The following is a 27,265-nucleotide window of genomic DNA, read 5'->3' as shown; positions in this document are numbered from 1 at the left end:
ATTGTCACTTGGGGTTAGATTTGGGGTATGCGTTAGGATGTACTTTTATATAGGTTTCTACATGTTTTTTCTTCCACTTTTAAAACTATTCTCGTCTGGAGTTGGGGTTTTGGTTGGATGTCTAAAAATGTAACAGAAAGTGATTCTAACCCTAACCCCAAGCAATAATGGTAAGAAAATAGAAAAAAATGCAAACAATACATAAAATGAAACGAAAAAAAGTAATGCAATGGACACATAAAACTATTCGTGCAAGTGACACGAAAAAGACATTTGTGCTCAAGGAACAAAAAATGCTAAATTTCGTGGACACTAATAAATTAATACACTTTTGCATGACTACAACATGACTTTCCGTGAGATCAGTCTGGATCTCCAGTATATGTATCAAAGTAAGACTGAATTTACCTTCTTTGTTAAGATGGTTACATTACAAAGATATTAAAATAATAATTTTTGGTGTAAAGGCACATACTGTTAACATACTGTATATAATATTTTAAATTTACATAATAGGAGCCTGTTACTGTTGCCTAAAATACAATACTTGGATGACCATTGGTAATACCACCTGTTAAAGTCCCATGCTAGACGTACTGAAAATGTGACTTATACCTGTAATCAATCACCCAGAACTTAATAGCAAAGGCTTAGCAACCACATAGAATCATGCTAGCAACCGCTCAGTACATCTCAGCATCCTTATCCCAACTCCCTGAAAAGCAGAGCATCCACACATTGTTGCTACAAGTTATTGGCAAATTTTGAAAGATATCCGAACATGCAGTGTGTGTTAAGAAAGTTGCTTTAATAAAAAGTAATGTTTTCTTTGCAAAACAGCCCAAGATTAACCCGAGTAGGTGCACTTCAATTAGCAGTACTGTCTGAGCTGGCGTGAACGTGACTTCATGGAAAACAAAGAAGGGATTAAGAGGTTTACTCTGTGATCCTGTTGCATTTTAATGAGCCGATCATGTAAAGTCCTCTGGGACTGTAACAGTATATTCCCTCCCAACACGGATGCTAAAATGCAAAACAGCAGAATCATATATTCATCAATCGCTTCCAAATGAGCTGTGAAAGTCTGGTTTGCTTCCATTGTCTGCAGTTATTCATCCTTTTGTATGTGGCAATACCAGCAGCAACCATCTAAATGTTAAAAAACTGACTGTATACAAAACCAGAAGATGGTCCAAGTAGAGCTGGAACTAAGCTAAGAACGTAGATAAGAGGATGACAAGTAAACTCAGAACAGGAGAACGAGAGCGCAGGTGCAATGGGGACAGTCAAGGTGTGATGAAATAGTCATGAGGAGAGGCAGAGCTTGAGTTACACCCGCCGCTCCTAAAGTAATGAACGAAAGAACGAGAGAGGGAATAGCATAGAGATGGGACAGACAAGGAGAGATACAAGACGCTGGCAAGTACAACAGCAGAGTCTTAAGGAGACTAAGAAGGTTTGTGATGCGCTTTTTATGTGTGGATTTGCTTTAATTTTAGCTTCTCATGCTTTATATAAACTAAATGATTGCATTGTTGGTTACATTACAGAATGCATGTGTTATAGCATCACCTTAATGTGAATTCTTGAGCTATGTTTGTGGTCCATACTGTGCCTTCCCTAAAATCGTTTTCCATATGCATGTATTCTTAAATTGTACTACATACTATCATTTGATTAGTTGTGTCTAAGTTCTGGCATCCATTTATCCATCTAACCTTTAAGCCTTGAGGAACTTGTTTAACCCTCGAGCTACATTAAAATATCCTGTTTCTGGTACAGATCCTGCTAAGATTGCACTTATCGCTGTATTTAGGAGTTAAAAGTCTCTACCTTCACCTCAGTGATGTGAATTATTCAAGATTCTGTCACAATCTTCCAATCAGGGAAATGACGGTGATGATGTGTCATGAACAGGCCGTCTTTGTTATGTCAATTTGTTCTTCATTACATCGTCCCTTAACATGACAGCGTTCACCAATAGATTGAACTTTCAAACACTAAAGGCTATCATTTACACTTGCTTTATCAAAAGCAACTTATAGTGCCTTTTAGGGATGCATAACGATTAATCGTGATTAATCTATAGCAGAATAAAAGTTGTTGTTTACATCATATATGTGTGTAAACTGTGTATAATAACTTTGTATAAAAAAACACATGCATGTATATATTTAAGAAATGTTTACATGTGTATATACATTTGTATATTTAATATTTTACTGTATATAAATATAAATACTTACGTGTGCATATTTATATAAACCTAATTATTATACACAGTTTACACACATATATGATGTAAACAAAAAATTTAATTCTGCTATAGATTAATTGCAATTAATCGTTATGCATTCCTAGCCTTAATGCTAAATATTTTATCAGTATTTACATTCCCTGTGAATCAAACCCAAGATCTTGCCGTTGATAGCGTCGTTGTGCACTAAGAGTTAAGCAAGAGGAACGTCCACAGTGTTTATGTAAATCAAAAATACTGATAACTAAAAATTTGTTATGTACAAAATAAACTAAAAATGCAATGAAGTACAAAATGTTATGTTATCAATCTGTCTATTTCAGACAAAAGACAAAGAGTAATGGGGCGTACACATCAAACGCGAATTCCACGATCTGCGCGAGTAAGTCAATGCAAAGACGTGAATTGATGCGAAATCGCACAAGGAGATGCGAATGACATGAATTGGGCAGCACGACGGCCGCGAAAACACACGCTATTTGCTTCAAACTCATCTTCGCGCAAGTTGAAAATTAAGAGTTTGGTTCCAAAACCAGATAACTCAGATGTTTTTAAAAAAAAATTCAAAACATGCACTGTAAAAAAATTCCGTAGAAATTACAATGTTATTGCAGCTGGGTTGCCGGTAATTTACCGTAAATTAACATTTATGTTATTTACTGGCAAGAGTTTGTTCAAAGTTAAATACATTTTAAATATTAACAAGTCTTTATCTTTACAAAATAAAACTATACAATAACAGCCTCATGCAAAGCATTCTGGGAACCAGAAATCATCTTCAACCTTTTTCTGTTTTTTTGCTTTAGATTTTGTTTCCCAGAATGTTTAGCATGATGCTGTTTTTTTAGGTTTACTCTGTAAAGACAAAGACTTTTAAATGTTTAATGTTCATTTAACTTTGAACAAGATGTTGCCAGTGAAGAACATGGTTTTAGATCTGCGGTGGGTTACCGGCAACCCAGCTGCAATTTCTACGGAATTTTTGTACAGTGTGTTTATTATTATGTTATCATGTTTTTATTGTGCTAGCTGTATGTTTTTAGTTATGAAGTCTTAAATCAAAACAAAACAACTGCAGTTTGATTAATATTAATTGGATTGCACAATCAAAAACTAGATTTTTGAAAAATGTAAAAAACGGATTTATCTGGTTTTGGAACCAAACTCTTCAAATATTTAACTCAAGCAAAAAATTTGCATGACACAAAGATAAATGTCTGCTACACAAAGATAAAAATTCTGCTACTTATTTAGAGCAAGGAACGTGAGGCTTCGCGTTTGGTGTGTACGCAGCATTAGCCAAAGCTAGAAGTCATCTCTGCATGCAACAAGTAACAATGTCTCCTGGCTATTATCTTCTGCATCAAAAGTTTACTTATCAAACACAACTGCCTCTGCTCTCTTATTGTACTGCCTTAAAAAAAAGCAAAAACTTGCTTTTTAGTGGGCTTGAGCAGATGACGTTGATGATGATAGAGTAAAAAGAAAAGATGCTTTAGAGTCAGAGCTTGCTTTAATGCCTGCATAAAGTATGTTTGAAGTATAAAAATATACTATGAAATAAACTTAAGTATAAATAAAGTATAACATGTCATGATGGTGTTCTTCTCTGTGCAGACAAAAGCAACAGCTCTTAAACACAGTGTTAACTCTCAACCTGGAATCTAAAGGAAGATTCAGATCTTTGAGGTTACAGATTCAGCTATGACTCGACTGGACGCTGCTCTTCAACGCTCAGACAGTCACGCTCTAATAGAAATGCAGAGCAGAAGAGGAAGTACAAGCACAAGCAGAAGAGAAAGCGTCAGCAAACAACAAACAGGTGAGATTAAACATCACAACTATCTTGAATTTAAGTGCTTGAAAATATTCAAGTCATATTTAATATTATTAAACGTGCCATTGCATGCCACCATGTACAGTAACCTAAAATGGACAAACTGCTCTATAGAGTGCAATTTGTTCTTACGTTGTCACAGACGATGAAATGTTTGTCCTGTGGCGACCATCGTAGCTTCTCCATGAGTTTCGAAAGTGAGGGGTGAGCTGTGAACTAAGGCCTTGTCCCAAATGCTGCACTTCATGTGAACTTTCGGTCTTGTGGCCTTAAATTGCGCATGCTCGCTTAGTCTACGAGTCCGTAGGGTGTCCCATCTGTCTTTTTACGCTCTGAAGTGTGCTCATCAGCGCCTCCTTTGCCCCCTTGATTCGCCGCTTTACCAGCCCAGAAGTCTTTGCGAAAGAGCAATCAGACCAATCAGACGACGGAAGGGAGGAGTTCACACTGATGGGCAACTTCTCTTCCAAGTTCCGGCGTGGCGCTCGAGTCTGTCCCAAAATACGACTTCGGTGCACCCTCTTGGACTCAAGGGTCCCTAAGGTGTGCACTACATGAGGTCATCAAAGTGTGGACTCTGTGGAAGTCCACAAGTCCATAGTGTGCCATTTGGGACAGGGCCTAAGACGTTGGTTGCAATTGCAAATGGTTACAAACTCACCAGTAGATGCCGCTAAAATCTACACAAGGGACCTTTAAAGTCGCCATGAAACGGAAGTAGCGATTGTCTTATTTTGACCGTGGTGACGTATATTCGAGTGAAGTGGCTTCTGAAATGAAAAAAGGTAGGGCTGGACTGAAATTCGTCCAGCAGAATTGATTGAATCGCTTGAAGTTGGGTCATGTTGCTATTTGCTAATCTTTCCCGGACCCCGCCCACCTGCCATACCATATGATCAGAGGCAAAGAGAGATTGTTTAGAGGAGGGGAGGAGATTTGCCTTTTTTAATTAAAGATTATAAGGCCATATGATTTAAAAAAAGAACTTGGGTAGTCCTTTCAAAAGAGGCCATGGTTCCCAGACCTTCAGTATGCAAATATTGAATGGGTTAAAAATTACCCAATGCTGGGTTGTAGGATTAGCACTGGCTAATTTTTAACCCAGTATTGTGTTCTGTCTATTATGTACCCAGCCATGGGTCAAAAACAACCCAGCATCTATTAGTGTTGTATACTGTATGCATGTCCACATATATGTATTTAAACACAAATGTCATGTCTTCTAACAGAGAACAGAAGAGAAATAGAACAAAATGGTAGTCGTGCCATTTTTCAGAGAGCCAATCGCTTTCTTTCACAAGACCGTGATGACGGCAGTCAATCCGCTCCAGTGCGCTACTTCGAGAGAGGCCACCCTTTACCAGCCAACCACAGTCCTGAGCGTAAAGCCATCATTCCCTTCCGAAACCCTGACCTGGGCCTGCCGTCCTATAGGAGGCGCTCTGATTATCTTCACAATGAGGCCATGAGCGGTCTTTCTCCTCAGCGACACATGACCTATTCAAACTTCAGACGTAGCGACAGCCAGTCTCGTGCAAGCCCTCGCTCTGGGAGTCCGAGATCTACGAACGCCTCACCACAAAGGCAGGCAGAATCTCGAAGTTCATCTCATCGAAGAAGTTCTGCAACCCATGGACACCGAACATCTCACACGTCCTCCAGACAGGCATCTGGGAAATGTACTCCTTCGCATAGACGAGGTTCTGTAGTCTCTGTAAGCTCTGGAACAAACAAATACGCTGATTCGTTCAGCCCCGTCCACAAAAGAAGCCCCTCCCAGAGTTCTTACGGGCACAGCCTAGATTCGGAAAAGTTGTACAAGAATCTCAAATCAATTGCCAGTTCGGCAGAGTCAGACGCTTCGGAAGACATAAATGGCTGGTCAAAGGGGATCAATTCTGATGTGGAAATAGATGGTGATTATAAGGAACGCAACCACGGCAGTCGTCATAGTGGTCGTAATAGTCGAAAGAGCGGCCATAACACTGGTTACAACAGCCGAGAATTCTCTCCAAATGGGGGCTACTGTGAAAACAACAAAACAAGTCACATTGGTCGAAAAAGTGGTCGCAACAGTCGAAGCAGCAGAAACAGTGGGTCTAACACTGGCTATAACACTCCTGGTACCTCAACGCCTTACAGAGAACATAACAACCCTGGTCATTTTACTCCTAAAAAATCCAATCATAATGCTGAAAGGAATGGAGCATACTCAGATCGTTCAGATAAACAATCCAGATCAGGGTCCTGTCAATCACAAAGCTCCAACCACACCCCGATCAGCCCAACCTCTCCTGCATCAACACCAAACATCTCCCAATCAAGGCGGGGTCAGTATCAGGTAGCTCCCAGTGATTTTACCAAATCTCAAACGTTAAGTGCTGAGACAAACAAACCCGCCACTGATAGGAGCAGAAGCAATATTAGGCGAGGATTGGAGGCATTAATTCTTTCCGAAAATACCAGATCGTCCAGCCAGCCACCAGTGCCAGAGATGACCATAGAGGACTATGTGATAATAGCGGATATTCCCCGAACTAAGCTGTACCCTGAAGAGGAAGAAACAATAATAGTAAGAAGAAGACCGCAGAGCCAAAGTCCACGCAGAGACAATCAGCACAGGTCAGAGAAAAATTATTAAAATCATTTTTATCTTTGACAATCAATATTTTTAAAAAACATTTTCAATGAAAAATAATTAATGCCTTATAAAATAGCTTGAATGTAATTCTACACGCCTGTTTAGTTAGTATACATGGATCTATAGATATGCAAAAAAGTCCTCACCTCCACACAGTCACAGCAGCTTTACTCACTATCTGACCCATTGGTCAACTGTAGTATACATGACAAAATTAATTTATTCAGTGATATGTTTGAATAAATAAATAAGATTTCCATTGATGTATGGTTTGTTAGAATAGGACAATATTTGGCTGAGATACAACTATTTGCAAATCTGGAATCTGAGGTTGCAAAAGAATCGAGTAAATCATTAAAAAAAGTTGTCCAAAAGAAGTCCTTAGCAAAAATATAGTTTTAATAGATTTACGATAGGAAAAGTACATAATATCTTCATGTAACATATCCTAATTGTTTTTGGCATAAAAAATCAATAATTTTGACCCATACAATGTATTGTTGGTTATTGCTACAAACATACCCGTGCGACCCGTTTTATGCTCCAGGGTCACAAATATGTGTATTTATCTATGAATTATGAATTTGGATACTTCAAATGCACCAAACAAACATGAAAGAATAAAAGAGACACAGAAAGAGATATTACAGGTCTGCAATTCTCTAAAACTTTGTTGACGCAATGCCACATAAACTGATAGTCTGATAGTGGTCCAGTGTAAAGTCAAATGTGGACATTACTCTGTGGCGGATGCCAAAATGTCAAAATCATTAAATTACAAATAAGGCATCTATGGTGTTGTTGACACTGTGACCAGAAAGAGGAACCACTGTAAGTAAATATTGCTTCTCGTTTTCTGTGCTTAAAGTAGTGTGGATGGGAGATACGAGCATGAGGGTTCAGAAGAGAGAGGCAGAGGAAGAGAGAGAGAAAGAGGACGAGACCGGAAAGAGAAAGAAAGGAGACGTCTAGAGAAAGAAATAGACGAGGCATCAAAAACCAGTAGCACTGCATCAGGATATTCACAGGTGCTCGAATTTACAAAGTTTGTTTTCTGTTCTACAGTAAACCATGGTTTATGGGTTTGAATACAGTAATGGTTTTAGGATTTAACTAAAGTAACCATGGTTACTGCATTTTAATACAGTAACCATGGTTTAACCATGGTTTATGAGTTTTACTTCAGTAACTATGGTTTATGGGTTTGACTACAGTTATGGTTTTGGGTTTAACTACAGTAACAAAAGCTTTGGGATTTAACCAGTGGGTTTTACTACAGTAACCATGGTTTTGGGATTTAACCAGTGGATCTAACTAAACTAACTAATTACTAAATTAACCATGGTTTTGGGGTTTTACTACAGTAATGTTTTTGGATTTACTACAGTAACTTTTTTTTGAGGGGAGAGGTTTCTACAGGTTACTACAACCATGGTTTTTGGGCTTAACTATAGTTTTTTGGATTTAACCAGTGGATTTAAGTAAAGTAACCATGGTTTTGGGGGGTTTTACTACAGTAAACATGGTTTTGGGGTTTTACTACAGTAATGGTTTTGGGGTTTAACTATGGTAACCTATGTTTTGGGGATAAACCAATGGGGTTAGGGATTTAGCCAACTAAACTAATCGTGGTTTTAGGGTGTAAATACAATAACCGTGATTTTGGGGTTTTACTTTCAGTAACCATGGTTTTGGGGTTAAAGGTGCAATGTGTAATTTTTAGAAGGATCTCTTGACAGATATGCAAAATAATATACAAAACTATATTATCAGGGGTGTATAAAGACCTTTCATAATGAACCGTTATGTATTTATTACCTTAGAATGAGACGTTTTTATCTACATACACAGAGGGTCCCCTTACATGGAAGTCGCCATTTTGTGCCGTCATGTTTTTACAGAAGCTCTTAATGGACAAACGTTTTTACTAAGTTGTCTCTGGCGATGACATGTTTGTCCGGTGGCGGCTACCGTAGCTTCTCTATGTGTTTCTAAAGCAAGAGGAAGCAGTGGACTGAGCCTTTGGTTCCAATTCCCAACCTCGCCACTAGATGCCACTAAAATTTACACACTGCACCTTTAAATACAGTATTGGTGTTGGGGTTAAACTATGGTAGTCTAGGTTATGGGGGATAAACCAGTGAGGGTTACCCTGCTGAAAAAAATCTGCATACCAGCAAGACCAGCATATGTTGTGTTTTGGTGCTGGTTTGCTAGTGAACACCAGCTAAACCAGCATCAGCACCAGCATTAGCACCAGCTAAACCAGCACCAAACCAGCATTAGCACCAGCATCCTATGCTGGTCATACCAGCAAGACCAGCATATGTTGTGTTTTGGTGCTGGTATGCTGGTGACAACCAGCTAAACCAGCATCAAACCAGCATAGACCAGCTTAATTTCCATGCTGGTCCATGCTGTTTTTTTCAGCAGGGTAGGGATTAAGTCAACTAAACTAACCGTGATTTTAAATGTGGAAAAGCACACACATGGCCCTTACGAAAATTAACCATGTTTTTTGTGGTAAAAGTGTAGTAACCATGTTTTTTTGGTGTATTGATTACTATCAGCAAAACCAGCTGTTAATTGCTGGCGCACACACATCCATATTGTTGAGCTCTGGCAACCCCATTAACACCCCCCAAAATTGCAATATATATCTATTTTTTGCATCAATATGATGTAAATTCGCTTTTAATTATATAAAATGTCTCTGCACACATTCACAGAGGTCCAGTGACATGTATGAAGACAACAGTAGGGCACTAAACAGTGCACACAGAGGTCCAGTGCACCCTCAGATGCAGGTATTATTATACACTCACCACAGGTTTACCAATGCTGAGGTATCCAGTTTCAAGTTGAGCAGCAGAACGCACGAAGCCCGTGAGGACTTTAAGACCCAAGATAGAAGACAAATGACATCTAGCGATAGATATCGACGTTTTAGTGTGTTTATGAGGAACTTAAACTGTAAATTGATCAAGTGTACAGTCAGTGCATGGTGTCAAACCGCCGAGCTGCGCGCGGAAGCCTCCGGTCACGTGATCTATTTTAGCCGCTCCTCATTTCACAGGAATAATTTAGCAGTTTGAATTTTCTGTATTAGTTTTTTATTGTTTTATAACAAGAAAAGTGAAACTGGTTTAATTTTTCAAAAAGTATGTATTTAATGCACGAGTTGACCTACGCACTACTATGACACAAACAGCGACAATCGAGCAACTAAAAACATAACGGTTTCTTTCCTCTTTCATGCCAACAACCGGATACTCATGTCATGTCGGTAAGTTGAAATGTCCATTTGTGTTTTGTTTAAATACCTCATGAAGCATTGGTTAACCTACCCTCTTATCCTGTGCACGCTTATGGAGATGGAGTACTGGAATGTGACTGGAATGTCTCGTGCACTGGATTACTGTATACACTCTACCGCTGTAATGATTCATATACTGAGATATATCGAGTTGTTTCATTTTAATGCAAGTGTTTTTTACAGCTCGACTCTTTAAAGGGATGGATGTGTATGTTGGATGAGGATGAAGAGGTAAGGACTTTTCTGCACAGAGTTTTAAGTCCATTGCCTCATCATTGACTGTCTATAAATATACTTGTTTACAATCTATAAGTTACCTCATCTAAAACTGCTTGAACCTTGTATTTTAGGTTTAAATAATTATATTGTGCGTGTTGTAGCATTGCTATATTATTGCAATACAATATCAAAATTGTAAATAATTCACTTCAGTATAGATATCACGTGCAAGATCTTAAGTACTGTATGCTTTGTTTGTGTGTGTGTATAGTGGAGGAAGTACTGGTTTGTAATCACAGATTCAGGACTGAGATACTATAGAGACGCCGAGGCTTTAAAGGTGAGCAATGAAGATCAACGCTTTTATCCTAAGTGATGTACAATGCATTACAAAGTATACTTTTTTATCAGCATCTATGTTCCCTGGAATCAAAGCCATAACCTTTTCACTGCTATGCAATGCTCTAGCACTGAAATATAGAGGAGATAAAGTGTAATTTATCGTTAACATTAAAGGGATAGTTCACCCAAAACTGTTTTGTAACCAAACCAATCATGAGCCCCATTTACTTCCATAGTAGGAATAGACCTTTCTCACAACTTCCGTATTTATGACCGGAAATACGCAGTCCTACGCAGTCAAGGCAATGTAAAAAGCCGTATCTGTTCCATTAATTCCCTGTTGATGGTGAAGTTAGACAGAAATGGATTCAGGCTATCCAGCGAGAACTTCACCATAAGAAAGGGGAGCACTTATGTATGCAGCAGACACTTTACTAAAGACGACTACATTTTAGGGCTCACTGGTCGCCGCTTGCAACCAAATGCTGTCTCTACCCATTTTTCTTGGAACAAGTTCACCCCGACACACAAACATACGATCACAGACATTATCAGACAAAAATGTTAACTGATAATGATATCATCCGGCTAACATTATTGTTGCTACACACAAGATGTTTACTTGGACAACCATAGGCAGTAATTGACGGTAATTGGTACCATAATGCTTCATTCAAAGCAGACTATAATGTTTTAGTAAGGTAGTCTATATCATCTACTATACATACATTATGTAAGTGGACACGCTAATAATGTGTCGTTTTAGTTAACAGTTCAGTAACAGCTAGACTCGCTCTCTACTTACCTAGAAATGTATAGACAAATTCTTCATGGAAAAAGTTTCCCTCCATTAGTCGTGTCACATCAGCAAATGTAATATTTGGCAAATCCGTTAACGAAGTTGTGTAGACTCTTTGATCCATTTTAAACTTGCCCGGGTTTGTGTTTTTCTAGTGTGTTGACGCTTGACAGGAACTCCGCTTTCACAACGATTACGTATTTCCGGTTACTGTGAGAAAGGTCTATAAAGAATACTATGGAAGTAAACGGGGCTCATGGTCGGTTTGGTTACAAGCGTTCCTCAAAATATCTTTCTCCGTGTTTATCAGAACAAAGAAATGTATACTCGTTTATACCCGATTTTTGAATGAACTGTCCCTTTTATTTTTTTATACATGTCATTAGTTTAACTGTAATAATATTTGTGAATTATGATTAAATCTTTAAAATTTATCTTTGCCGTGGTAGAGAGATGAGTCAGATGGTGAGATTTATTTACATCACTGTCTGGGTGTGGAGGAATTCGATGCAGACAAAGACTATGGGCTTCAACTACATGTAAGTACTCAAATTTTTTATATATAATCAACCAATAACAAATGTATTGTGGTGTAGTTGTGAACCGCATGATTTGTTGGGTTTGTAGATGCGCGATGGGCTGGTGACCCTTTCAGCCATGACCTCCAGGATCAGGAGGAACTGGATCAACGTACTTAGGAGCCAAATTTCCTATGGGGATTCAGCTGAAAGCATACAGTATGATAGAAACAGTCCAGCTGTTATAATAATTTAACAAATGATGCTGCTGACAGTCGATCAAATTGTCATTGCTTCAGGCTTTTAAACACACTTGACTGAATTTTTATGATGTTTCTTTCATGTTCTGTTTGTTATCATCTTAGTTTGGATGACTGAAGCAATACTGCTTATGAAGTTTGGTTGTGTCGATGTTTGAGTTGACTTAGGTTCTGTTTTTTTCTTGTAAGTAGGAAGTTAATACATCTCTTTTTTTAGTGACAACAGTGACAGCAGTGACAACTCTGGTTTCCTGAATGCATCCTCCCAAAACCCTACCGCATCACAACATCAGCACAACCAGGGGTCAGATAACGCCGGCCCATATCAAGACGAACCCGACATGACGTCATCACCTTTAAGCAATCGCAGAGAGGCCGGCGAAGGCCGTGACAAGGACCAAGAACGGCGACTGGAGGATCGAACCAAGTGGTTCCAGGAGGGTGTTTCGGACCGGGAGGGTGAGGACCCCTGGGAGAGGGTGGAGCTGAAAAAAGGTGCACTGGCTCCAGCGGTTCTGACCCATCCTCAGGTTGACGACTTGCAGACTGGGCCGGACATAGAGAGAAAATGGGCAGATTTCGAGCAGCTTCCATTTGGAGAATTGAGGACGCTGTCATCAGGAGGTTCCCAAACTCCAGAAGCGACAAATGAGATTCTTCAGCGAGAGGTGACACATATCAACCAATCAGATTTTAGCATTAGAAGTCTTGATTCACTGCTGACACATTTTCTGATCCAACTTAACTTGTTGCCGTTAAGGTTCTTTCTCTGCGGAAACAGATTGACGCTCTTCGGCAGAGACGCGCGGCGGCCGGCGTCGCAGGTCTGTGCGGACCTGACGCACCCTGCTCTCTTAGACTGGAGCAGATTGAGAGAGAGCACAGAGAGAGACTGCAAGAGATGGAAAGAGACAAACAGAGACTCCTCCAAGAGGAGGCGCACAATACTGTTCAAGGTTTACATTTTGTCCTGGTTAAAAATCATATATTTACATTAATTGACATTGAGAAAGCTCAACAAGCTCAATCAGAAAAAATAATACCCACCTCAAAATATACTAGCAAATGCATAACGCTTTGTTTGTTTATTATTGTATTTATTCACTGTCTATCTCTTGTTTCAGCAATGGAGGCTTTGAGGAAGTCTCATCAAGAGGAGATCGAGAAACTGAGGAGGTACGGTGGCGAAGAGCCAACAGACCCATCAATAAGAAAACAGCTGTAAGTTTATCTCTACACACCAGCTTTTTTACATTAAGAAATGATGAGGAGAACGAGGTGTAAAGGGATCATGACATGTTATAAGCCAGATTCGACCAATGCATCAACTATAGATCATTATGTCTGAATATGTGCATTGGACAACAGCAGCGCAAACACCAGTGGCGGCTCGTGACTGCTCATCCGAGGGGCGCAAATTGAAAATATGTGTTCATAGTGTCATTGTGTTGCTTGTGTTTTCAAAATATATGTTTGTTGCGTCGTGTGAACCATGTGCATCACGTGTCCTGTCAAAATAAGTGCCCGCCGCACACGCGTCAAAACCGTTCATGATAAAAGACACGCTCACGTTCACAAAATACACACATAATTTGTGAGATTATGTGAGTATATGCCAAACGCAAGCATCTCTTTTATCACAAACCCATCAGACGCGCCCGCATCAGGCACCCACCCCGACAAGAACTCTGATGCACATAGGTTCACTCGACGCACAGAACACATATTTTGAAATGACGAAACACACACATGACGGGCTACATACATGTTGTGACCAACTTCGCATTGAGCGCCCTCGAATAAAGAAGTCACCAGCCGCCACTGGCGAACACATGTTTAATACTGGACATTAAAGGTGCCGTAGAATGTAAAACTGTATTTATTTAGGCATAGATGAATAATAAGAGTTCTGTAAATGGTAATAACATATCGTGAGCCCTTAAACACGATAGCCTTTTCTTCTTCTTATATAAATCTTGTGGATGCAAAAGAGAGCTGGAAAACAGACCAATCTCAACAATACACCGACTGTGACGGCCCCAACATTAAACTACACATGAAATTATCTACAGTGTTGTTACAATGCTAAAAACAAAGTTGTGACTGCTGAGTTAGTGCTATTTGCTAGTTAGGGTGGCCATTCGTGCCAGTTCCGCCAGACACGTCCCGAACATGTTTTCGGGTGCGTTCTCCGGAAGTCGCGTTGCTCGACCGCATACGTCATCAAGGTTCTCACATTTCAGTTAAAATACATTAGAAAATTAAGATTTATTTCTTTTAAGACATACAATCATTGTAGTTTCATTCTTACCTTGAAATGTAACGATTGCTTTTCTGAAATTAAACTCGAAATATTAAACCTTGATGACGTATGTGGTCGACCAACGCGACTACCTGAGAACAAACCCGAAAACATGTTCGGGACGTGTCTGCCGAGACTGGCACGAATGGCCACCCTTATGCTAGTTAATGCTATATGCTAGCGTTTAGGCTGAAGTTCTACTATTGACGTTACAGTTACGTTTTGCAGGTCCATACTGAAAAAAAAAAATCTTACCACTCAGAAAAGTCCATTAAAATCTCCAAATAATGAATTAATCCTCAAATTTTGTATCTTAGTCTGATACAAACTCAAACATAAGATCTGTTACACACACAGAGCTACTGAAATTAGCTGTTCTGAGAAACAGCCAATCAGAGCAGAGCTCAACATTATTATTCATGACCCTTTTAATATGCTAATAATAACCTATTTAATTCTAAGAGCAAATCCTAAGGTTGTAAATAGACATGAAAAACCGTTTCTGGATCATTTTTGCACTTAATAAATCCACATACCATTTATGTAGATATCAGAAAACTATTTAACATATTGTATCATGCATTCTTTGGCACCTTTAAGCACTTGTAGGCCTGAAGCTTGATTGATAGTATATCATTGAAATGATTTTCACCAAGAGATCATTTGGTTAGTCATTTACTCGACATATCAATTAATCAATAAACAATCATTTGCAGTTGGGTTTATCATTATGCATGTGTTTCTGTCAGGCGTGAGTCTATTTCTCTGCAGCGTGAGGTGGATGGTCTGTCCGAGCGTTACTCTCAGCAGTGCATGGAGCTCATCCACAGCGCTGAAGATAGAGAGGGAGAGATCCGAAAGAAAGAGAGAGAGATGGAGGAGCTCAGAGGAGAGAATCAGGTACTCTGGGAAGAGCCAAGAAGTGTGATGGAGTCTTTTTAAACTTATATCCAGCCTCTATATTGGATTAAAACACTTTACAGTCACTTTAAAGCTATAATATAAACTTCTAGGGGAGGTTGCTCACATTTTACTCATCCTCGAGCCATCCTACCCTAGGTCTATACGACTTTCTTCTTTTCAGCTTTGTAATAATGGCATTAGAAAGTGCCCCATTTTTAAAGCTTCAAAAGTCGTGTTTATAAGACTATGTCCACTTTTTGGAGCTTTAAAAATGGGGCACTATCCAATGCCACTATAAAGCTGAAGTTTAGCTTTGGATAAAAGTATCAGCTAAATGCATGAATGTAAATGTCATACACTTAAAATGTAGAAATCTAACACACAGCACCTATCAATAAATCAGAGGGGGGACAGATCTTGATTTCTCAGCAGACGGCGTCCTGTTTCATTGTTCTTACAAGAGTGGACATCTGGGTTTGTGTGGGCTGATACGAGTCAATTGTTGAAGTGTTTGCTTAACATTGCAAATTCTGCAAAACTGATTTGAGTTCAGCATCTTGTCATTGATGGTGTAAATGCGTTAGCAAGACTTCGTGTGTGGGCTTTGTTTGGACGTGTCAAAATAACTTTTCCTCTTCCTGTTGACACAGGAACTACAGGCGCGTCTGACGGAGGAGATAAGTCTCATGCGATCATTTATCACGGGTCAAAGGTCAGGAGTTGTTCCCCTCGGAAGCTACGAAAGGAGCACCTCGGAATTAGAGGTAAGGCTCTGACGTCACCGCAAAGGTCATGGGTTTGATCCCAGACAACACGCATAATGATAACATTTTTAGGAACTTTGAATAAATTGCGTAAATTTAGCAAGTAATTAAAGTAGTGTATGAAAACAAGTACAGTATGCTGCAAGGGTATCATAAGAAGTGTTTCTGTGGCTAAACACTGCCACCTTTTGGTGATGCTTACATCAATAAAATATTCAGATTATTATTTTACAGGATTGCATTGACATTGCATTTTCAAGTTTTTTGTTTATACTAATAAATCATTAAAAGGGTTTCCTTTGTCATGCTAATGTACTGTCTTTCTCCATTCATGCAAGTGGTTTATACATTTTTAATGTAGTTTGTGTGTTGGGTTGTTGACAGAAAATGGACATACGCTTTTTTGTATTAAACATAAATATGTTTTAGACTCAGAGTATGATGCTGTAAGTTGCTTGATATGCGAAGGTTGATTAAGAAGACTGCAGTACAATGAAAATGTATTATAATTGCACAAGATTTGCGGTTTAAAGTTTTATAGGATTATAACCTGTCACAAAGCCTGACATGTGATGTCAACTGCTTTAATCTGCAGATGTTACTGAAAGTGAAAGAGAATGAGGTGGAGTATCTCCACAATGAGATCAGCTGTCTCAAGAAAGAAGTCCAAGCTCTCACTATGGTACTGTATAAATTCTGTGTTTAAAATGTAATGTTTTACTGTTCCTTACTATAAACATACCAAAATATGGATGCAAGGCATATCGAATTAGCCAGAATATCGCAATACACATATTGCTAAATGTTATGCATAGCCATAGGTCGATGCAGATAGCAAAGAAACTGGGGAGACCAAGAAAGTGATGGTTTCTTTTCCCAGTAAGAATATGAAACATGTATGTTGTTATATATTATTATTATTATTTAAATAGATTTTACAAAGTTATTGTATCGCATATCATATATTGCATCATTTTGTAAGATATCTCACATTGTAGTTTCGTGCAGCTCTGGTAATTTGTTATAACATTAACAAGTTTTCTCTGTCTGTAGGAAAATAAAGCCCTGAGTGAGCGCTATAAGGAGGTCCACGTCGAGCTGAGTGAATTAAAGGGCAACAGTGAAAGAGAGATTAATGCACTTAAAGAACATCTCAAACTCACCAGCACTGCTCTGGATGATGGGCATCTCCACGGCAACAGCGCCAACCAATGAGACATAACAGAGGGATGCTATTAAAAAAATTTGTGTTTCATGACGGTTTGGTTTTGGTTATATACATACAATATGTTACATTGAAAGAGACCGACCTGTTATTGGTTAATTTTTGAAAACATAATTCTTCATAGTGATGCTGGAAATGTAATTAAAGGTGCAGTGTGTGGATTTTAGTGGCATTTAGTAGTGAGTTTGCGTATTGCACTTCTTCATTTCGAAGCACAGAGAAGCTATGGTAGCCACCACAGGACAAAACTGTCATCGTCTGAGATAACGTAGTGACAAACGCGCTCTATAGAGCAGTTTGTCCGTTTAGGGCTACTGTAGAAACATGATGGCGACTTCCATATAAGGGGACCCGCAGTGTATGGAGATAAAAACGTCTCATTCCAAGGTAATAAAAACAATACAGTTCATTATGTAAGGTCTTTATACACCACTGAAAACACAGTTATCTATGTTATATTTCATTGCTGTCAAAAGATCTTTCTTACATGCTGCACCTTTAAGTTAAATTATTTAAGAACTGATATTTATGTTACATTTATGGATTATTAAAGTATTTTATACATATTAAGTGAATTGATATGTAAAATGAGCATTTAAAACAATAAAAATTTGATTCTAAAACACATCTCCATCTATGCCAAACACACCAATAACACAAAAATCACATTTAGATCGTTTATTAAATAGCAGAGAGGCTCGTAACGTGATAAGAGCCCCACATAATATTGTCTTATGTGACAGTATTTGACAATGTTTAAAAGTAATAAAATAACATTCAACTTTGGCTTATGAACAGCGTTAGTGTAATGCAGGAATGTAAACACAAGAACACGTTGATGATCTTCATGGTTGCATAAACGGTTCTTGACGTCTACACCAATGCTGCAAGTCTCGAGTCTTCATGCAGCTGGAGTGAAGCATGCACTGAAAGAAAACAAAAACCTTGACAAGCCAGATACACACACAATATATATATATTTATATTGCTTTCACTAAAACACATTTCTCAATGAAATACCATGTTCATGCACCTTATCTCAATCATCATCGTCGTCGTCATCTGGGACGAAGATGTCGTGTTCCTCCAGCAGAGCCGCAAAATTCTTGCTGATCAGAGTCCCGAGATACAAGAACGGAACCGTCACTATAGTCATGCGAATCATACCGAACGGAACCTGTACACATACAATACAATCAAGTCATGAATTGTGTAATAATGACGATTAAATAATACAACCAATTCATAAAATAACCTTCTTAACATGTGCACGTTTGAATCGCAATATAAAATAAAACTATAAACTGCATCGTTTATCTCTTACGTCAGAACTAACCATTTTTAATTTATAAACCATTTATCTCCTTTAACTTATTTTTTTGTATATTATTTCTATTTTTGAAATTGATACTACAACTGTTCACGGAGTACTTCCGTATTTTCAATTCCAACAATGTAATTGGCTATCAATCTTGTCCGTCAAACAATTCTTCTTGTCATTGGCTATCACGAAACCCTAGCCACTGCGTCCTTCTGAGCCTATCGGCACTGTTGAGACGTAAAAACTCACCTTATCTGGTTTGGGAAGGATTGCCCCAGATGTGGAAAACACGGCAGTTCGGCTGAGGGTCGGCCCTGTCCCATTTACAGATTTTGAGCCAGCGTTACGGCTCAATGTTACTGCATTTCTAATGAAAACAGCTCGAGAGAGACGACCTACCAGTGACGCCATATTTCCCCCTTCTGTGTGTTTTTAGAGTCCGCCTCTTTTGCTTTATCAGGACAGGGAGGGTTTATGCGGCGTCGCAAGAATCGACATGTGAATGACATCACAATACCGCGAGAGTGATTTAAAGCAGCCTCCTCCGTACACGTTTTGTATGGCTCTCGCGGTATTTTGATGTAATCCGCGTGTCGGTTTGTGATTTCGAACAAGCCTAGTATGTATGCATGGGAGGGAGGAGTTTTGTACACTCATGTCTCGGCAATTTTTTCCTGAGACAAGCCCTAACAAAAAAATAGTCAAGTAGGAGGTACAGTCATAAATCCCAACATATAACATATATGATAAAGCCATAGAGCGCCATAACAATTTTTCAATGATAATACAACAATAAAGAAAACTATTAGGACAAATTAAACTTATTTGTATTCACTCTCTAGATATGCAACATTAAAACATGACAAATTCGGAATTTTTTAATTTATACTCACATTTTAAATTAGTACTTTTATTTAAACATCTGTTTACACTGATTATTTTGACGAATAAAATAAAATATTTAATTTTTTACGCACTTATATTATTATTTTACATTTTAAATATATTTATTTTATTATGTTATTATCACACATATAATTGTTAATCGCGAAAAACTATTGACTAACTGACGGTTCTTTTAACCAATCAAATGACTCGATTGATGACGCAGAGCCAATCGGTAAGCTGGGTGGGCAGGCAAGAGAGCAAATCGATGGAGTTGGCAAAAATCAAAAATGGCGCCCAGCTCGAAATCTGAAAAAGATGACAAACAAAAACAACAGAAAAAACACAAAGATCACGTCGTCAAACTCCTCACGCGTGGACGGGTAGGGGAGAGGAAGAGCATGTATCATATAATCGATTTCATTGCGTGACATGTTTGTGATTAAAGACGTAAAGGCGTGTAGATAATAATGTGTGTGTTATTATTAGCATGTTTAGCTAGAACATCATTCAACGCTTCTTACTATATGTCACACGCTGTTTTAATGTATTATAGTAAAATATATAGTTTTATGAAATGTATAACTCGTTTTTAATTGATGTTTTAGTGTGCTTCTGTGTTAGTATTCGTGATATGTGTTTTTTTTTTTGATCAATGTGTGTGTGTCTCTGTCAGCTGAATGGTCAACTCTCTCAGCGGCTCTTTCGTAAACTCCCCCCGCGTGTCTGCGTTCCTCTGAAGAACATAGTGAGCGAGGAGTTCCTCAGAGCAGGGTGAGGTGAACATTTAAAGGGGTCATACCGTTTAAATTCTATAATTGGGTCCACAGTGCTTCTCTAAATCTAGAAAACATAAAAAGAACAACACATTAACTTAGTTTTGGTAAACCATTCTCTGCAACATGTGAAAATGAGGTTATTTAGATTTCACGTCTTTTCTGAGACAGAAATTGAGTCTTATTACAATAATACCGCCCCTTAAAGGATTTGTCAATTTTCTTAAAAAATACATCCAGATAATTTACTCATCACCATGTCCTCCAAAATGTGGATGTCTTTCTTGGTTCAGTCGAGAAGAAATTATGTTTTTTTGAGGAAAACATTCCAGGATTTTTCTCATTTTAATGGACTTTAATGGAACCCAACACTAAACACTTAACTCAACACGTAACCGTTTTTTTCAATGGAATATTAAAGGACTCTAAACGATCCCAAACGAGGCATAAGGGTCTTATCTTGCGAAACGATTGTCATTTTTGGTAAGAAAAAAAAAAAATATGCATTTTTAAACCACAACTTCTCGTCTATCTCCGGTCCTGTAACGTGCCAGCGCGACCTCACGTAATACGGCATCACGTCAAGAGGTCACGGATGATGTATGCAAAACTACGCCCCTGTGTTTACAAGTGTGTTGAAAGAGGACCGTTCCGATGTTGTTGTATGTGGAATGATAATAATTAATGTCTTTGTATCAGTTTATTGTTTAAAATGGTCCACAAATGTGCGTTTCCTATATGTGACCTTTTTACGTCACTGCGCAATTGCGTGAGGTCGCGCTGGCGCATCGCAGGACCGGAGATGGACGGGAAGTTGTGGTTTAAAAGTGCATTTTTTTTTCTTGTCAAAAATGACAATTGTTTCACTAGATAAGACCCTTATGCCTCGTTTGAGATCATTTAGAGTCCTTTGAAACTTTGGATTTTTTTTTTTTAAGAAAATTGATTAATCGTTTAATCTGCACTATTCATCCATGGCACTGTTATTTAGTGCTGAGAGAAAGAGTTTTGACAGTTCAATTGAGTTTCAATTTCAACAAACCAACATTATGGTGATCAGTGTTTGCATTTCATGAGCTCATTGGCATTTTATTGCAATTTTAACATGCTAAAATAAATTATCTGTAAGATATTTTAAGCTAAAACGTCACATACGTACTCTGGGGACACCAAAGACTTATTTTACATCTTAAAAAAAGTTTCATAATGTGACACCTTTAAATGGTTTGATCGTAATAGTATCACCCCATGTTTCAAGGATCTGGATCTCTGATCTGTTTCTCTCCTGTTTGCAGACACATCTTCCTGGGCTTCACGAAGTGTGGCCGTTACGTTTTGTCCTACACCAGTGACTGTGGAGAAGATGACGACTTCTCCTTCTACACCTATCATCTGTACTGGTGGGAGTTTAACCTGCACAGCCGACTCAAACAGGTAGGTTTGTTCAACTGATGCACCCCAAACGAGATGTAGATAAAAGGTGTATTGGTCTGCCCCGCCATGTTATGATCGCATGACCTCTAACTAAATCCTACTTGTCACGTTATCTTCAAACAACTTTGATACCACACTTCTACAATGACAAAGTGCATCTGTCTGTTTGTATCACTGCAGGTGCATCATGTACGTTTGTTTGCGGGTGAAGACATCTACAGCGACCTCTATTTAACCGTGTGTGAGTGGCACAATGATCATTCCAAGCTGGTTGTCTTCGGCTTCAAGTAAGATTGGCTTCACTGTATTGTCTATATAACATCATCACATATCTAAACACGTTCTTGTCTGTTTATGTCAGCACGAGGAGCTCCAGTTCAGCTCTGATGAACATGATGATGAGTGATGAGAACAACAGAGACATTTACATCACCATCACCTCGATGCCTCCAGAGAAACCTTGCAAACAGTGCTGCCCAACTTCCTCCATATCCACCATACGCACAGGTGCGCATATGCTCGGTATGATCATCGATCAAGTTTACGGGATCTGAAACTCATGTATTTTTTTCTCTCTCCTTGTATATGTAGGTGGTGAGTGTCTGCAGCACGGATATGTTTTAAATGCCCGCTATCAGGTGGTTTATCCGTTCCCAACGTTCCAGCCGGCTCTGCAGCTGAAGAAAGATCAGGTGATTCTGCTGAACACCAGCTATTCACTGGTTGCCTGCGCCATCTCGCTCTGTTCAGGTAAACTTTGTGTCCGCTTACTACATTTCTCAATTGTGTGACATCACAATTTTCTATAATCTGATTATTTTCCCTCTGTAGGAGATCCACAGCAGGATAGTAATCAGATTCTTTACAAGAAGAGAGAACCTTTATCGCCATCTCCACCTGCCGTACCGGCCTCACCATCATCGTCCTCATCGACCTCATCTCAGGGTTCACCCGACCTCGGACACCAAAAGCCTCATTTCACTCCGCTCTCCCCCGGCCCATCGCAGGCGACCGTGCGGGCCAGAGAGTTTGTGGCTGACATTTTCCGTCGAGCTCAAGCGGGAGCGAAAACGACAGACCACGACAGGTGCAAACCCAAAGAGAAAGTAGAGACAGACACCCACCGTACCCCTAGAGAGGAACGAGACGCAGAGGTCCCGGGACCCTCTTCTTCCTCAAAACGTGGACGAAGTTTAGCCCCGCCCAACGAGCCAGAGGAAACGGCGTTGTGTAACACAGTCATGTCTCCCGCGTCCAATTCCTCGCTGTCTCCTCGCGCCCCTGAACCTTCATCGTCCTCTTCCTCAGAGCCCGCTTACGTCAACTACACCACCCTCAGATACAGACTGCAACAGCCAGGCACTACGCAGCAGCCGAACGGTACCACTGTTTTCTTCATCTTTGGAAAATATAAATATAATATTGACTGGTAAGTGAAATCTTTCCTGTTTTTTTATTTTAGGAGAAGAGGATGATAAAGTTCAGCTTCCCTTCACCGTGACCGATCTAAAGGGCCGAAACTTACAGCTGGTGACGGGGCAATACAGCGGCCACGTGTGTATTTACCCGTTTATGATGCATTATACATCAACCATTAAAAGACTCTAATTTGTGATTTTCTCTGTGTGTGTCTTAGTGTGTGTGTATCGAGCAGCTGACGCTGGATTTTGAATATTTGATCAATGAGGTCATCAGGAATGACGCCGAGTGGGGCGGTCAGTTTTGCTCCTTCAGCGATTATGATGTCGTCATCCTCGAGGTGCGTGAATGATCTTTTTAGTAGGAAATGATGTGTTTTGTGATTGCCAGCATGAAATAAGGTTGTGGATAATAAATGTGATTTGGGTATCAGTGCGCTGTTTCATTTGGACGTGTCGTGTTTCTATGGCAACAGGTTTGTCCTGAGACAAATAAGGTGGTGATAAACATCGGCTTACTGTTGTTGGCCTTCTCCAACTGTGAAGATGAGCATTGCAGGTACACGCACACAGATTCATGCGTTCATCTCTATCATTGAAATGTCTCGCATCATGTTTTGGCTAGATGGGATACAGTTACAGCCCAAATCCCACAACGTTTAGGGTTAGGATTGGGGGTAGGATTAGGATGAAAACAGTGTTTCTGACTAGATGGGATACAGCTACTGCCTTAATCTCACAAGATGTCGTATTTAGGATTAGGAAGAAAACAGCGGTTTTGACTAGATGGGATAAAGCTACAGCCTAAATCTCTCGAGATGTCGGGTTTAGGATTAGGAAGAAAACAGCGGTTTTGACTAGATGGAATACAGCTAAAGCCTAAAATCACACAAGCTGTTGGGTTTAGGATTAAGATGAAAACAGTGTTTCTGACTAGATGGGATACAGCTACTGCCTTAATCTCACAAGATGTCGTATTTAGGATTGGGATGAAAACAGCGGTTCTGGCTAGATGGGATACAGTTACAGCCTTAATCTCACAACATGTCGGGTTTAGGATTAGGAAGAAAACAGCGGTTTTGACTAGATGGGATAAAGCTACAGCCTAAATCTCTCGAGATGTTGGGTTTAGGATTAGGAAGAAAACAGTGGTTTTGACTAGATGGGATACAGCTAAAGCCTAAAATCACACAAGTTGTTGGGTTTAGGATTAGGATGAAAACAGCGGTTTTGACTAGATGGGATACAGCTACGGCCCAAATCTCACAAAATGTCATATTTAGGATTGGGATGAAAACAGCGGTTCTGGCTAGATGGGATACAGCTACGGCCTAAATCTCTCGAGATGTCGGGTTTAGGATTAGGAAGAAAACAGCAGTTCCGGCTAGATGGGATACAGCTACGGCCTAAATCTCACAAAATGTCGGGTTTAGGGTTAAATTTGGGGTAGGGTTAGGATAAAAACAGCACTTATCCCGCGAGATTTTGGCCGTCGCTGTATCCTTTCTGGCCGCAACCATCTTCCATCACATTTTACAAGAAGTTACTTTATTTTATTACTTTAATCCAGCACAGGCATACCAATAAATCCCAGAAATCCTAATCATTTAACTCTGTCTTTCTGTCTAGACCGAAATCATTTCACTCCAGTCTGCAGGTGAGTTGGGATTTAAACACTGGAGCGTGTCGCACGGTCGGTGTCGGTGACCTGACAGAAGTCAAAGGTCAGACAAGGTAATAATGATGATCCTCAAATGCTAATGTATTACGTTAGCAGCGGTAAAGGTTGTGGGTTCGAGGGAACATGCATATTAAAATGTATACTTTAAATGCAACCCAAATCACTTTGCATAAAAGCTGTCGTTCAGGTTTTCTCTAGTTGTTTGTGTGTCTCTCAGTGGAAGCGTGTGGAGCTCTTATAGGAAGTCCTGTGTGAATACAGTCATGAGGTGGCTCGTACCAGAAAGCAGCTCACGCTACATCAACCGAATGACCAATGAGGCTCTGCACAAAGGTGCGTGTCATAGATATATCAAACTATGACTAAAATGTTAGATCTTATACTTAAAGGTGCAGTGTGTAAATTTTTAAAGGATCTTTAGACCGCAATGCAATATAACATAGATAACTGTGTTTTCAGTGGTGTATAAAGACCTTACAAAATGGAACTGTATTGTTTTTATTACCTTAGTATGAGCCGTTTTTATCTCCATACACCGCGGGTCACAGCCGCCATTTTGCGCCATTATGTTTCTACAGTAGCCCTAAACAGACAAACTGATCTACAGAGCGCATTTATAACCACGTTGTCTCAGACGATGACATCTTTGCCCTGTGATGACTACCATAGCTTCACTATGTGTTTCGAAAGGGAGGGGTGAAATACACAACCTAGATGCCGCTAAAATCTACACACTGCACCTTTAAAAAATATAGCAGTCCTCTAATAACGTATTGCACTTGCATTGGCAACTGCCTAACTTTTACATTTGGTTTGTTATCCCCCCAAATTTTTGTGATTTTCTGAAAACGTGATCATGATGTTTATGTGTTCTCTGCAGGTTCTTCTCTTCAGGTGTTAGCTGATAATGATAGAGGAACCTGGATTGTTCTCTGAGAGATACAACACACATTAACTGACCCATCAGTGCTGCTCTGCTTCTGGACCCATGAAGAGAAAACTGAACAAATGGTCTTATAGACCTGCTACAGCTGTCACTCGCTCGGTATCACCCAAGGGAACGTTCACAGATCCTGGATTACTGAGACACACGAAATTGTGCTCAGTTTACCACCTAAATATCCATGACAGTGCTGGATCCTGTGGATCGGTCTCAATGGGTACCTTTACCAAAATACAAAACAGCTTTAAAGGGATAGTTCACCCAAAAATGCAAGTTCTGTCATTGTTCACTTACCGTCATGTTGTGTTTCTTTGTTCTGATGAATGTAAAGGAGGATATTTTGATAAATGATGGTAAGCACACAGTATTTGTTTTTCCTAATATGGAAGTCAATGATTACAATCAGCTGTGTGCTTATCATTTATCAAAATATCTTCTTTTGTGTTCAACAGAATAAAAAAACGACATTAAAGGCAGAATTTTCATTTTTGGGTGAACTATCCCTTTAATATACAGTAACATCTTTCTCTCTGAAGTCTGTCCGTTAAATTTAAAGTCTTGGTTTTAATGTTAACGTAACATTTTAGTTTATGTTGTGTTTATGAAAATGCTCCAAAGTTGGAATCTTTTGTCTTTTAATGGATAAAATCGATTACCTAAACATATTGTCTGCCATAGCAGATAGAGACCTTTCTTTGGGGCAGAAAGGAGTTGTTTTGCTTGTTTTATGTTACATGTACAGGAAGACATCAGCCAATCAAAAGCTGTAGCTCTTCTGTATTTTTGTTTAAATACTGGTCGTGGCCTCACAGCTGGACTGGATGAGAATGTTGTTTTTATTCAACATCATTTTATTTTTTATAAAATTAAAACGTTCTTGAATACCACACTGTTTTCATGACCTGCTTTCATTAAACATCCAGAGTTTGATTATTCATTACAAGACGTGTAAAGTCAGATATTAAATGTGTTTTCAGTCTGTGACACCACAGAAAAATGTGTTATTAACCACCCAGCCAAATTTAAATGATTTAAATAAAGTTTTCAAAATCTGCTCTCGAACGCTGGGGGCGTGTCCGCTGTCGGCGCTGAAACCACGCCCACTCGCGTGAAAGCTGCCGTCTCTCTCAACTTTAAATACCACTACAACCTGTTTTAGGGGCGGGGTCATGCTTGGTGGCTCCTGTGCGTCATCGAGCCACCATTTTAGCTCCGCCCAAATAATCCTGAACACAAAACTTTTACGGTGTTACTTCACAATTCAGTACTATATAGTTTACAGTCTTTGTAACGTGTTTCACTAATACATTTCTAACATTTAGGGGTGGTTTCCCAGACAGGGATTAAACTAGTCCTAGACTAAAATAAATGTAAGAGCTTTCCAAATAGAAAACGACTTGCACTGACATATCTTAAAATACATC

General features: G+C 39.3%; 3 protein-coding genes across 5 annotated transcripts; 2 read left to right on the top strand and 1 right to left on the bottom strand.

Annotated features, from left to right (window-relative positions):
- The first annotated feature begins 1,349 nt into the window (after nt 1-1,349).
- Nucleotides 1,350-18,002, top strand: triobpa (TRIO and F-actin binding protein a). 3 transcript variants are annotated; one of them, XM_055204291.2, is made up of 16 exons: nt 1,350-1,456; nt 3,875-4,079; nt 5,324-6,716; nt 7,604-7,763; nt 9,465-9,542; nt 10,235-10,282; nt 10,542-10,610; nt 11,861-11,950; nt 12,039-12,148; nt 12,407-12,857; nt 12,950-13,145; nt 13,314-13,410; nt 15,241-15,391; nt 16,045-16,158; nt 16,754-16,840; nt 17,212-18,002. In XM_055204291.2, the coding sequence occupies exons 2-16, from the start codon at nt 3,962-3,964 to the stop codon at nt 17,371-17,373; spliced, it is 3,324 nt and encodes a 1,107-aa protein (XP_055060266.2). In that variant the 5' UTR covers nt 1,350-1,456; nt 3,875-3,961; the 3' UTR covers nt 17,374-18,002. The 3 variants fall into 3 exon arrangements, with proteins under 3 accessions (XP_055060266.2, XP_055060268.2, XP_055060267.2); XM_055204292.2 differs by having other exon boundaries at nt 1,355-1,456; nt 10,250-10,282; XM_055204293.2 differs by lacking the exon at nt 9,465-9,542 and having other exon boundaries at nt 1,354-1,456.
- A 44-nt stretch (nt 18,003-18,046) lies between these two features.
- smdt1b (single-pass membrane protein with aspartate-rich tail 1b) lies at nt 18,047-19,150 on the bottom strand. Its single transcript, XM_055204298.2, has 3 exons — nt 18,954-19,150; nt 18,417-18,560; nt 18,047-18,309 (listed from the first exon to the last, which is right to left on the bottom strand). The coding sequence occupies exons 1-2, from the start codon at nt 19,113-19,115 to the stop codon at nt 18,423-18,425; spliced, it is 300 nt and encodes a 99-aa protein (XP_055060273.1). The 5' UTR covers nt 19,116-19,150; the 3' UTR covers nt 18,047-18,309; nt 18,417-18,422.
- A 662-nt stretch (nt 19,151-19,812) lies between these two features.
- dcaf15 (DDB1 and CUL4 associated factor 15) lies at nt 19,813-26,728 on the top strand. The gene is made up of 13 exons (XM_055204297.2): nt 19,813-19,972; nt 20,266-20,363; nt 21,661-21,799; nt 21,980-22,086; nt 22,161-22,306; nt 22,391-22,549; nt 22,631-23,179; nt 23,262-23,353; nt 23,436-23,558; nt 23,694-23,776; nt 24,847-24,951; nt 25,116-25,231; nt 25,779-26,728. Exons 1-13 carry the CDS (start codon nt 19,880-19,882, stop codon nt 25,832-25,834), a joined length of 1,866 nt encoding a protein of 621 aa, XP_055060272.2. The 5' UTR covers nt 19,813-19,879; the 3' UTR covers nt 25,835-26,728.
- The last annotated feature ends 537 nt before the right edge of the window (nt 26,729-27,265 follow it).

This window comes from Misgurnus anguillicaudatus, chromosome 3 (genome assembly GCF_027580225.2).
Source record: "Misgurnus anguillicaudatus chromosome 3, ASM2758022v2, whole genome shotgun sequence".
NCBI lineage: Eukaryota > Metazoa > Chordata > Actinopteri > Cypriniformes > Cobitidae > Misgurnus > Misgurnus anguillicaudatus.
This window is presented reverse-complemented; position numbering and strand designations above follow the sequence as displayed.